Source organism: Drosophila pseudoobscura, chromosome 2, assembly GCF_009870125.1.
Source record: "Drosophila pseudoobscura strain MV-25-SWS-2005 chromosome 2, UCI_Dpse_MV25, whole genome shotgun sequence".
In the NCBI taxonomy this organism is placed as follows: Eukaryota; Metazoa; Arthropoda; class Insecta; order Diptera; family Drosophilidae; genus Drosophila; species Drosophila pseudoobscura.
In genome coordinates this window covers 24,651,310-24,663,449 of record NC_046679.1, presented here as the reverse complement: position 1 = coordinate 24,663,449, position 12,140 = coordinate 24,651,310, and the positions used below count along the sequence as shown (strand labels likewise).

At 42.0% G+C, this 12,140-nt stretch overlaps 2 protein-coding genes and 3 non-coding genes across 6 annotated transcripts; 3 read left to right on the top strand and 2 right to left on the bottom strand.

Moving 5' to 3' along the window:
• Positions 1–495: 495 nt before the first annotated feature.
• Positions 496–2,678, top strand: LOC4802683 (dynein regulatory complex subunit 5). Of its 2 annotated transcripts, XM_033376687.1 has the most exons (7): positions 496–578; positions 753–1,012; positions 1,084–1,437; positions 1,517–1,694; positions 1,754–1,950; positions 2,008–2,258; positions 2,312–2,506. In XM_033376687.1, the coding sequence occupies exons 2-7, from the start codon at positions 799–801 to the stop codon at positions 2,504–2,506; spliced, it is 1,389 nt and encodes a 462-aa protein (XP_033232578.1). In that variant the 5' UTR covers positions 496–578; positions 753–798. The 2 variants fall into 2 exon arrangements, with proteins under 2 accessions (XP_033232578.1, XP_001359553.5); XM_001359516.5 differs by lacking the exon at positions 496–578 and having other exon boundaries at positions 595–1,012; positions 2,312–2,678.
• On the bottom strand, positions 2,575–2,647 carry TRNAV-AAC (transfer RNA valine (anticodon AAC)). Its single transcript has one exon. It is a non-coding gene; the product is annotated as a tRNA-Val (tRNA).
• A 1,784-nt stretch (positions 2,679–4,462) lies between the features above and the next one.
• On the top strand, positions 4,463–5,522 carry LOC6897719 (26S proteasome non-ATPase regulatory subunit 8-like). The gene is made up of 2 exons (XM_002137798.3): positions 4,463–4,594; positions 4,665–5,522. Exon 2 carries the CDS (start codon positions 4,676–4,678, stop codon positions 5,465–5,467), a length of 792 nt encoding a protein of 263 aa, XP_002137834.2. The 5' UTR covers positions 4,463–4,594; positions 4,665–4,675; the 3' UTR covers positions 5,468–5,522.
• Positions 5,523–6,099: 577 nt separating this feature from the next.
• Positions 6,100–6,172, bottom strand: TRNAA-AGC (transfer RNA alanine (anticodon AGC)). The gene has a single exon. It is a non-coding gene; the product is annotated as a tRNA-Ala (tRNA).
• Positions 6,173–7,164: 992 nt separating this feature from the next.
• On the top strand, positions 7,165–7,236 carry TRNAP-UGG (transfer RNA proline (anticodon UGG)). The gene has a single exon. It is a non-coding gene; the product is annotated as a tRNA-Pro (tRNA).
• The last annotated feature ends 4,904 nt before the right edge of the window (positions 7,237–12,140 follow it).

Here is a 12,140-nt window from a genome sequence, read left to right as displayed (position 1 = left end):
ATTCCCAGACGCCGCTGAATCCTAGCTAAGCCATAAAAATTACACCACAGTAAGTCGAGAAGCCGAGATGCCGAAGCCGAAGGCTCTGCCTCTACCTCTACCTCGGTGTGGCAGTGGCAGCCAGTCATGTCAGCTGGCCTAATCCTCAGGTAGATATCCGCCTTGATTGGGCACAATGAAAGATGCCAAGTCAATATTTTTGATATTCCCAAGAGGACTCTCTGGCTGCGAGGATAAGGAGGAGGGAAATGCGGAGGAGACTTGTAATGTCATGTAATTAGGGTCATAATCGGCTTGCCACTTGAGGCTTTATCGCGTTGGCCGAAACGACTTTGTTATGCAAATGCCAGAGGAGCTCAAAGGAGGCGAGATAAACCAAAGTTTTGCATATTTTATGAGGTTCAGAATGAGCTTCAAAATACTTTCAAGTTGTATTTAATTTTTGACGAAGATTAGCATATAAATTTACTTTTATTTTTAATCAATACTGACCAGCACTTTCTTATCCATTCCAACGCCGATGGAAAAAATTAACCTAAAGGAACACCAGTTCCTCAGTTCTTTGTACAGATTACTTGGTAGTTTCCTTTCTTACCAACACTAGTATTTCAACTCTTCCCTCTGTTGCCATTGCACCCTTCTCAACACTCTCTGGACAACAAAAGAACAGCCGTTGACAACTGTTTCCTGGCAACCCAAAAGCCGGACTAATATATTGTGCATTGTTTATCTGTCGTCTCCAACTCCTTCAGTATCGTATCTCTAGCTGACAGACAGACGGACAGAAACTCTATTCAAATGGATTTCACGTATTGTGAGTTCCCCTGCACCGTCTCCATCGACACCTTCAAGGCCTATTTCAATCTCAAGGATGTCAAGCTGCCCAAAGTTAGCGGTAAATCATGGGACACAAGCCAGCACCAGACCCAGAACGAAGCCCACGAAGGCCAGACAAATCAAGCGAAAAGTCTGCGACATCTTGTGCTCGATGCCATCGTACAGAACTGGAGTGGTGAGTGCTTCGCACCCACGCCCACACCCACACCCAAAACAATCTCAATCCCTGAAATTGTCTGTCTCTAGAGCTGCCGCTGTACCAGCAACTGGGACGGCGCGAGGACCGTAACTATATACTCAGCCATCTGGACACCCAGCTACCGCTGCAGTTGCTCAGCTCGCACATCCGTGACGACTTCTTTTGGGTGCGGGGCTACGAACAGCGCTGGAGGACGGCCCCGTTGCAGGCGCGCGGGAGGGAGCGGCCTTGGATTAACATCTACATGGAGCGACATGTGCAGGAGTTTATTGAGAATATGCAAACCGGCGACTACGAGCAGGAGGGCAACGTGCAGGCCACCTTGGACATCTGTGCGGCGTACATAAATCAATTGGAGATAAATTTCCTCCAGCCCTCACCAGCCTCCACCGAGGGAAACGGTGAGTGAAGTGAAGTGTCAACGAAGTGGCAATACTCTTGCAGCAGAGTGTATGAGCCTCGTTTCGATCCAATCTGCAGATCACATTCCGCTCGATTACCTGCTGAGCAATCTGCCGGACTTACGCCAACTGCGACTGAGCTACAGCACCAAGACGGCGGGCTGTAATTACCAAACGGGCTGTAACCAAATGACACCCAGGGATATTCTGCTCCTGGCCAAGGGGCTCAGTCAGTGCCATGAGCTGCGGCAGTTCTGGTGAGGACTACAGACTCGAAAACTCGGTAATGTTAATTGATTCATCTTTTGGCTTGCAGTCTGCACAACACCAAACTGTTGCCGTATCAGATGCGATACTTGGCCCACAGTTTGGACAAGGGCTGTCATCATCTGAGCGAACTGTCCTTCATCCACTGTGCGGTGGGGGATGCCGGCATTCGCGGCTTTCTGGAAACCTGTGGCCGGGAGTCTTTCGGAACTCTAACTGTCTTGGACCTGACCAACAATAAGATCAGTTAGTCACGCTTTGTTCCTCTAGCCATACTCCTATAATAGAGTTACTTTGTCTTAGCTGAAGAAGGAGCTTACATCCTCAGTCGCACTTTGAGGCATGTGCCCTTGCAGCGACTGGTGCTGCGTCTGAATCCCATACAGAGTGACGGAGCAGCCGCTATCTTCCATACCCTTCAGGCCATGCCCATCAAGGAGCTGGATCTGGGCTCGTGTTCCATTACGGAGACCATTACCAAGCTTTTTATGATGCTGATTTGTCAGCACACGGTGCTGCTGGACATCGATATGTCCAACAATGCGCTGGGGGAGGTGAGCTCTAAATACTCCTATTTTTTCAATCATCAAACTCCCTTTAATTTCAGGACTTTGGCAAACATTTGCTAAAGATCATCATCTGCAATAAAGTTCTGGAAAAATTGGATTTGCGAAATACGGGTCTTTCTTTGGCTATGCGTCAGAAATTCCAAGAATTTCTCATCAAAAATATTGAACGCAAAAAGTACGAGGCATTGAAGAAGAAACAACGCGATAAGTTTAAGTCTATGATGCAGATTTAACCAAAATAGAATCTCAATCAAAGAGTGACAAGATAAGTAGTATAAAATGTAAAAATAAATATTTCAACTGTTTCCGCCCGGGATTGAACCGGGGGCCTTCCGCGTGTTAGGCGGATGTGATAACCACTACACCACGGAAACTGCGATGGACACTGCTTTGCCGAAAGGCAACTTTAGGGAGTCTTCGATGGGGGACAATTGAAATAATAAGATAGCTTGAAATAGAGAGCAAGAGCTACTAAATATAGATACAAATATAAAGGCAAAGCAAGCAGCGTTCTACCACAATTGATCAAAGTACCTCCATATATTCCTTCTGCTGTCCTTTCCCACAATCACCCTCGAAAGTATTGGGAACAACTTAAGCAGCAAACCGTGAACCAACACCAAGGCTTTCAAGCCAACTTTCATTAACCCTCGACCTTGTTGACTTAAGTCAACAAAAACAATGCCTAACCCCATCAAGATTCCGGGACCCAAGACCAAGCTTCTCCTGGGAGTACGGGTCTCGTCTCCCAGTTGCCCTTTTCTAATGGTTTTCCCCCCAAAAGAAGCAGCAACAACATCAACAACACCAAACTAAGTGGAAACACTTGAAAATGAGTTGGGGAAAAAAGGTAAAAAGTTGTTGAAAAAATAAATAAAAAGGAAATTCCTGTAGGTTTCTATTGTAGTTGTTGTTCCTCCTGCTCTTTGCTTTTTTTTTGTTTTGGTACTAGTAGTTGGTGCTTGTTTGCTTTGGGCTGCTCTTCTTGGCACGAGGAGTGTAAAAATTGTTTGTGCTTTTGTTAATGGCATTTTAAGTGCGGTTGGGAGAGCGTTTCTGCCAGGATGAGAACGAAGGAGCAAAGTGTGTGTCATTAATTGCAATAATTTTCATAAGCTTAGTTCAAGGTAAAAGCGAGAAAGTACCCTCAACAAAAGTAATGTATCTTTGAGGTACAATTCTAGGGCAGCGACAAGGATTTCTTGAAAGGTATTGCTTGTGGATGTATCTACTTATTTAATCCACCTTCGATATATCCATTGTGTCCTGTCTCTTAGTAGAAGTTTATGTATCCGCTCTATAATTGTTTTTCAGATCTATCGCTAAAAAATTTTAATAGCTTGTTTGGTTTCAAAGCCCATGCTAGTATTTCCCTCGAGGGTTGGAGTTGAGTTTAGTAGGATTCCATTTATCAGGACATCTTTCTTGAAAGAACAGAAAGACTGGAACCAATGACTTTATATGATGGACTTAGTTCTGAGGGGGCCTATTCATAAAATACCATCTTCCCTTCATCCTTGATTAACCCTTCATCGATTAATACATCTAGACAGATACCATCAACTATATTCCATCACTCAGCGCCTTTTGTTTTCCATATTCGGGGGGTTGTTTGATAGTACTTTCTTGTTGTTGCTATTTTTCAATTAAAATCAAATGGTATTTTTGTCTGGTGCAACTTTTTACTCATTTTCTGGTGATTCTTTTTCTCGTTTTGTTTATTTAGGACCTTGTTTTGTTTATCCGAGCAAGTAAAAGACAACACAGACGAAGACCGACACATACAGGGTGCAAAAGCTCACAAACAGATACATTTGCACTCGTAGATACATATATGATAATTGCGTTTTAAAGTTTGATATGTGGACAAAGTTTTTTGGCTAAAATGTCCAAGCCACGACCCACCCTCGCCAGCATATTTAGCAGCTCATAAATCTTGAATGGCTACAGTTTTGTGATTTATATTGAGCCACAAACTTGAGCCAGGCCACAATAAAAAATAATCTAAAGAGGAAAAGAGCCCAAAAGGTGCCGAAGAAGAGGAAAAGTAAAGGCAGGGAGAAGGCTTTAAAAATGAAATATAGTAAAAATAAACATCTGGTAACATCTGGGGATAACTTTTTTACCTCGTCCCAGGTTTTTGACAGTTTTTTCAAGATGAAGAAAATGCGAAATCAAAGTAGGCCTAGCATACACTTTCAAATTTATTAAGAGAGCAAAATCAATTCATTCAGACTCTTTTCAGTCGTCAAAGTCGAACTAAATTACTAAAATTACTGGAAAATTACTCGTTGGGCAAAACTGTGCTCCCAACTGCCAAAGTCAGATCTAATTTCCATATTTTCTGTGTGTTTAAGGTTGAAGATTCTTAAACCAAATTACTTTATACAGAAGGAAGTATCATGTCCAATCTATACAAAGATATAAAGGCCGAATGGAGCAAACGAGCCCCGAATCTTCTGCGCTGTGGTCAACTTTTGGGCATTTTCAAGATGGAGATTCTTGGAGGATTCTTGATGCCCCATGAGGTGTCAAAGTCCAACCCCCAGCAGAAGGATCAACTGGTGAGGTCCCGCGATGTGCTGGAGATCGCAGTGGAGCACAGCATCACCGTCAAGGACTACGCCGCCTTTGAGCGGTACATGGCCCAGCTGAAAATGTATTACTACGACTACGACAAGTTCCTGGAACCCTCACAGGAGATGCACAAGATGATTGGTCTGAGCCTGCTCTATATGCTGGCCACAAATCGCATCGCCGACTTCCACATCGCACTCGAGCGACTGCCGTCGGCCCTGCTGCTCCAGGATCGCTTCATCATGCCCGTGCTGGCCCTCGAGAACTACTTCATGGAGGGACGCTACAACAAAATACTGGAGGCCAAGAAGTCCATGCCCTCGGAGATCTATGGCAACTTCATGGACATGCTGGTGCACACGGCCCGCGAGGAGATTGCCTCCTGCATCGAGAAGTCCTACCTGAAGATGACCCCCAAGCAGGCGGCCCAGCGTCTGGGCCTTCGTGCAGGCGGAAAGGAGCTTCTGGAGTTGGTCGAACGCCGCCACTGGACCCTGGATGCTCAGGGGAACTACGATTATGCCGCACTAAACATCAAGCCCAAGGATGAGGTTCCGGCCAACGATATAGCTACACATAATTTATCCTATGCCACTGAGCTAGAGAAAATTGTTTGATTGTTTCATTATTAGCTGTAATAAAATGAATTTATTAACATATTTTCCATGTTAAGTTTGTAGATCAATTGGAAATGGTTCCCTTTCTTTTTGGTATCGGTCAGCTTTTTCTCCTTAATTCAAATTTAAAACTTTAGCCTCCACACCCTTTCTAATCCCTCAAATTTCCTGCTGCCAGCCTCAATTAGTTTACGCGCCTAATTGTCATATTTTTCTTCTCGGTCCTTTCTTTGCCCGCCGTCCAGATAATTGTATTTGGGGTGGGTGGGTTCTTGGGTGTGGCTATTTGTGCCAAAGCCATGCCCTCGGAAACTTGGGACGTTATCATCATTATTTATGATATTTCTTTTTATTTTTTCGTCTATTTCAGCTTGGGCCCCAGCGAAGGGGTTAAATGTGCCAAATGGGCATGCAAAACTTTTCAAATTAAATTAAAAGCATGCCCAGAAAGAGCCCAGAGACAAAGAAAAAATCTGATGAGTCAGCTGGCGTGCTGTGAAAAATTATGGAACCCCCGGCTGCAGCGATTAAAAGTCAATATATCAGCAATGCGCTGATGAGGGTAAGTTTAATTGAAAAGGAATAAAAAGGCGAAAAGGAAATGTTACTTTAAATAATAAAAAATATCCTGCTGGAGATGCGGGGCATCGATCCCCGTACCTCTCACATGCTAAGCGAGCGCTCTACCATCTGAGCTACATCCCCTTCGTATGTTTCGTCAATTTCAAGGCCTTCAAAAGAAAAAACTACTAACGAAACAAACTATTTGGTGAAAATTAACCCTTCAAAAATATGTATTACACGTGCATACAGGTATATAAGAATTCTATATTGTGAAGGCATCTTGTGAATATATCTTTAGAGTTTATATTACTTCAGAAAGTTCACAGATAAATCTTAACACAAATATTAATATGTGGGCATAAAATACAAATAAAAACATTTGAAAAGTAGAATTTGCGATTTAATCATTCAAAGAAATGTTCCAAATAAGTACTTATTATCTTATTTATATGCACTGGGAGAACAAAAAGATATACATCCGTATTTCAATTCAAAATTCGGGTTTTAAATACACACATAGTGAAATTAAATATAACACACTTTATAACTTTATACTTTATAACACACATATATAAATGTATTAAAAATTCTGTTTAATAAGGTTCATATTAAATGTAAGTATAAAACATTATAAAATAAATGTATTATATACAATTTGTAGGAAATATATTTATTTTAAAAATGAAATATATTTATTTAAAATAGGAAATATATTTAGATCTAATATTCATCTCATATTAATGGTAAAATATATGTGAACTTTTACAATTTCCACTCTCGGTGCAAATATAATGGTATCAATATTCAAATCTAAGTTTAAATATTCGATTCTCAGGACTTTTTTATCTGGGTGTATAGCTATCAAACTCCGTTCCATTTAGCACTCTCACCTCGTAGAAACTGTATGGCCCACATACTTATGCAGATCACATAAGTGAGACGATTGAAACTGGCTTGTTGATTTCAACTCATTTCAACCTCATTAATGGCTGCCTCATTATGCATGCCAAAGATGTATCCAATAGTTGGCTACGCGACGAATGTATCCGTTAGTTGGATGCAAATGGTTGATTGCATCTTTGAGATACAATTGGAAGCTGAAAAACGCAAAATGCACCGATTGTATCATGTGCGGCTCAATGGTCTAGGGGTATGATTCTCGCTTTGGGTGCGAGAGGTCCCGGGTTCAAATCCCGGTTGAGCCCTTAACTCAACTTTTTACTCATTCCAACGGCCATGCCCACAGTCACAACCACAATCCACATTCCGCCATATCCTCCTAGCCATGCCTAGAGAAATTTTAAGAGTAAACAATAATCATTTTATACATGTGACAATGTGACTTTATGGCCAATACAATAGATAAAAATTCAATTCAGGATTGTTTTCCCACACGCCATTGTCTTTGTCTGGGCTTGACGTTTTTATGATTATTTCACTCCTTCACTCCTATGTACATATATGGGTTTTTTCTGTTTGGTTTGTTGGATGACAAATTTGCATATCCCTCGTGTCGGGCGGCGTGTTTGTTGTCCTAACATACGATATGACAGCCTTGGGAATTTCTCCAAGCCAAGACGCAATCTCAATGCCAATCGCATGATGTGAGAATTGCCACAAGGACTTTCGTCCTGCCCGTGTGTTTCTGTCATTGTCTAAACAATAAAGAATAATCTGCTTTGGCTCTTGTAGCAGAAGTTCGCCTAAGCATTGGATGTGCCACGTTTTATTGCCTGTAATTTGCATGCAAGTTGGGCATTGAGTAACTTTTTCTTTTACGAGTTTAGTCGACTTTAAGGCGCTCAAATGATGCGTAAAGCTATGGTTGGGTTCTCCCAAGGAATTCGCAGACTGCCAAGTTAAGTGCAAAGTTCGATCGGTTGTGGATTAGTCAGCTCCAGTAGTTGATACATCGATTTGAGCACAGTTTTTCATTAGAAAATCAAAGCTTCTGGTCTTAGTTCGTTGTATACTCGATACTTGAAGATTATAAGGATATATTCTATTTTTCGTGAAAGGCGATGTGTGTAGCACCCCATAGAGTATATGTATTCTTGATCAGCATCAATAGCCGGTCGATAAAGCCGTGTCTGTCTATCTGTCAAAGACTATAAACGCAAGTGTACAGTGTGCGCCCGCTGGCGAGATCAAATGGCTGATGATGTAAATGTAAACCGATAATACAAATCTCCCATAAAATAAAATAAGCTTAAGTGTATGCTGGCAGGGTACCGGGTATAAAAGCAGAGCCACGGCCTTAGCCAACTTGTTTTTTTAGATACAAAAAAGTACATAGATCCGTCAAATTGTATTGTAGGTATGTACATAAGTATATTCTAGAGAAGAAGGCTTATTCTCTACTTACATACTTATCACAAGTTTGGCATATCTTTTGGATGTTTCTGTGGCTTCTATCTATTTATTTGGGGAAAAGGTTCTAAGGCACAGCAGGAATGGCTCATAAAATTATATAAATTAATATAAAAAATTTCGTGTAGCTATAAATAGACGAACGAACCATTAAGACAACGTAAATGTGCGTGTGAGCATGTCGCAATTGCGTGAATATCAATCTCAAGAGGCACGAGATGAAAGAAATCAACAAATATCATTGAAACGGAGACATCCGCGCTGGTACGTAACTGAAACTCACAGAGAAAATTGCAGACCACGCCAACAAGTACTTCAAGCATATACATATCTACATCCTCTTCGTTTCTTTCTCTCTCATTCGAGTACAAGCCAAATATGTAATATTCCACTCATCCGAAATTGCTGATTGGTGCTAGGGACAGAAAATGTCCCCATTAGAAAATGACTGGTCCGACGGTATGTGTTGCGTTATAGAAATGTAACTAGGCTTATCGGCGCAGATCCAGATTCAAACCTGTCCGCCCGTATGTTTCAATGCGAAGGTTCAGTTTTGAAGCTATCTCAAAAAAGGTTCCTTATTGTTTTGTAAACTAACTTCTAACTTCTATTGTTTTTTCCCATTTGTTCAACTGCTTCTTCCCTGCCCACCTCAAACCGTATTTAAAGTAAAGTACTTCGCAGGATTCTCAACGATGTGCAAATATTTCGCTTCCATTTTTATTCTACCCTGACTTGCTGTCAGTGCGTATTAATCAGAAAACCTTTTCATTTGGCCGGACAGTATTTGCCAATCAATTGCCACAAACACAAATTGTCCATTTTCCTGTCGCCTGTCGCCCTTTTGCCGGAGCGGAAGGAATTTTAAAATTCAAATATAAAATAAAATGCCCAATTGAAATCGGTTACAATGAATGTATTCAGTGCCCGCTGACAGTCGCAGTCAGTCAGTTTTCCACAATTTCACACCCACAATGAACCCAAGATGATGGTAGCAGATGGCCCGAGGGGCAGCGGACTGAACTGAAGCATTTTTGTATATCGGAAGACCGCAGCCAAATAATATTGAAAATCCGTAGACAATTGTGTATACACGGGGCAGGGGCAGGGGCAGGGGCGGTGCCGGACGGATGCCGGTCCGGACCCGCACTTGAGGTCGCTGGCTAAATGGCCAAAATGAAAATGAAAATGAAAATCAACTGAGTCGGAATGAAGAGAAGAACGGAACTGTCGTGGGGGTAGATATTCATTTGCATGGGAAATTCCTAGGCGGCTACTCTTTATTAAAAAACTTTGACCCTCCTCCTTCGCCCACAGAAAAATGCCAATTAAATGCAAGAATCTTTCCAACACGGACTTTGGTTTCGGGTTTTAGAGTAATCCTCGATGAGGATATTCCCTGGCCCTGTCTCCTGGCTCGCTCTCATTAGCACAAATCATTGTCAAGCATGCTGGCGCATATATCATGCCCAAAAAAGTAGGCAACGCAAAACACAGCAAACAGGAGGAATATATGCAGGCAAGGCCTCACAAATTATGAGCATTATCATCAGAAATCAAGAAACCGGGTCCAGGGGGGCAGGGGGGCAGGCAGACCATAATCCACTGTGAAAATGTACAAATGATTTGCCTTAACGCCCGCAACAGGCCAGCAAATTGCAACAGCATCCCAGGTCCAAGTCCACCTCCCCCCTCCCGGTCTCGTGGTCATTCCTGCTAAGTGGACAAATCTACCACAAATACGAAAATCACCCTCATTATGGCCAAGAGCGTAAAATTCCTCGTTGGCGTTTTATTTTTCCTCGTTTCATTCTATTTTTTTTTTTGTATTTGTTATCGCAATGTCGACAAGACCACTGGCCATGTTAAGAGACAACATCCAGTCCAGTCTGCTTTCCCCGGAATATACTGCGGGATGCCCAGCACCCAGCACACACACAAAAAAGGCGACAATGTTCACGAGTCGCAGTGGCAGTGGCAGTCCCAGTCCTAGACCCATTCCCACTCTCTGTTTTTCAGGCCGGACCGCTGTCAGCAGGACTGACACTAAAGTGGTTTAAGGCGATAAGATGCCTGCGGCTAGCTCCCACTCCCCTTCATACACACCATCTTTCCATATCTGTCTATGTCTGCTGGACACACTGGGCTTTGGGGGTAGGCAGGAGGGCATTGGGTGGGGGTTCGACGACGCGGTTTCATATGACACACGGGCAGTGAGTGATGAAGAAGGAGAGGAGTTGATGCTAATTCTCGTACGAAGGGGCCGGGAACATATGCACTGGTTATGGATTCATTTCAAGAATGGAAGGGAGCTGATGCTCCTCCCTTGATTAAACAGAAATAGTTAGACCAGGAAAATTTAGTGTTCTTAATATGATCCCTTAATCTGTTTCTATCTTCAGAGTATACTTTAGTGAGGAAATCAAGTGCATGGTTAGAATCCATCCTAAAGCATACCAAGGGCCATCCTATCCGTTTACCCTTTCGACATTTCATTAATTTTGATTTCATCTGTTTTTTTGCCCCACCAAATGAAGCCACAACTTGGAGGTTGTTCAATCCACTCCATTCATTTCCTTTCCCATCCTGCCACTTTCAACAGAAACTCATCTCGACCAACTTCCACCACGCACTTCCTATTCCACCCTGACCATCCTGGCCACGTTCCACCATTTAATGACAACTGTAGATTACTTGCTTCTTATAGAAAACTGCTCGAACAAGCAGAAATCAATCGATTCCCCATCCGCCCTTAGTAGCTGCTGCTAAAATCCAATTGCTATACCCAGAAACGGATAGAAATTATATGCAACGCATTGTGGCCAGGACCAGGACCCATCGCCCATCTCCCTATCTGGGGTTTTTCCATTTATTACAACTAAGTAGACACAACAACAACAAAAACAAGTGGGCGGAGTGGTTCGTATTTTTCGAATGCTTCTTTCGGGTAGTTTCTGCGGCTAAATGGTTTGAGCGATAAATAATGTCCGTTTGTACTTTTAAACGACTTCCTTTCATTTGTTTTTTGGTTCTCCTTTTCGACCTCGACATCTACTTCGACGACTGTTGTTCAAATTGTTTCAACGCCAATACATAATAGCTGCCCCGCCCACAAAACCTGGGCACGATGGGCAGGAAAACAAGCCGTCAAAGATAGCAATCTTCGATTTTACTTCAGTCTTTTTTTGCCCCAGCTCCTTTTTTTCGAGGGGTTTCATTTACTGCTTGTTGTTGCTGCTGCTGCTGCGGCTGTTCAATTGATGTTGCTTCGGGATAAGGCCGAATGGGAAATGGGAATCGGTAGAGGAATATGGGACTGCGATTCTTCGTGTAGTTGATGCTACACTGGGCGAAAAAATATGCGAAGAAATTGTCAGTTATTCCTACTTATATGGAGGATTTCATATACTTTTACATCTTTCCAATATTCAGTTAACAAAACACATATAGAATCAAATAAAAAAGTATCCTTGGATAATGGATACACTTTACAACCAATTTATTGCTTGTATTTTCCATCTTGTAAAAAAACGCATAAAGGACAAATCATTTTTCTGATGAGGACAACTAGTATCTCATCTTATATAAATATACTAAAAAAAAAAAACAATATTAGTGATCCAAATTTATAATTAAATTTAAGACGAAATTAGGAGGTCCTTCGTTTAAAATATTGGTCACAAATTAATATTTTCTAGTTACAAACTACTAAAAATAAATTCCTTTTTAATGCCTGTGT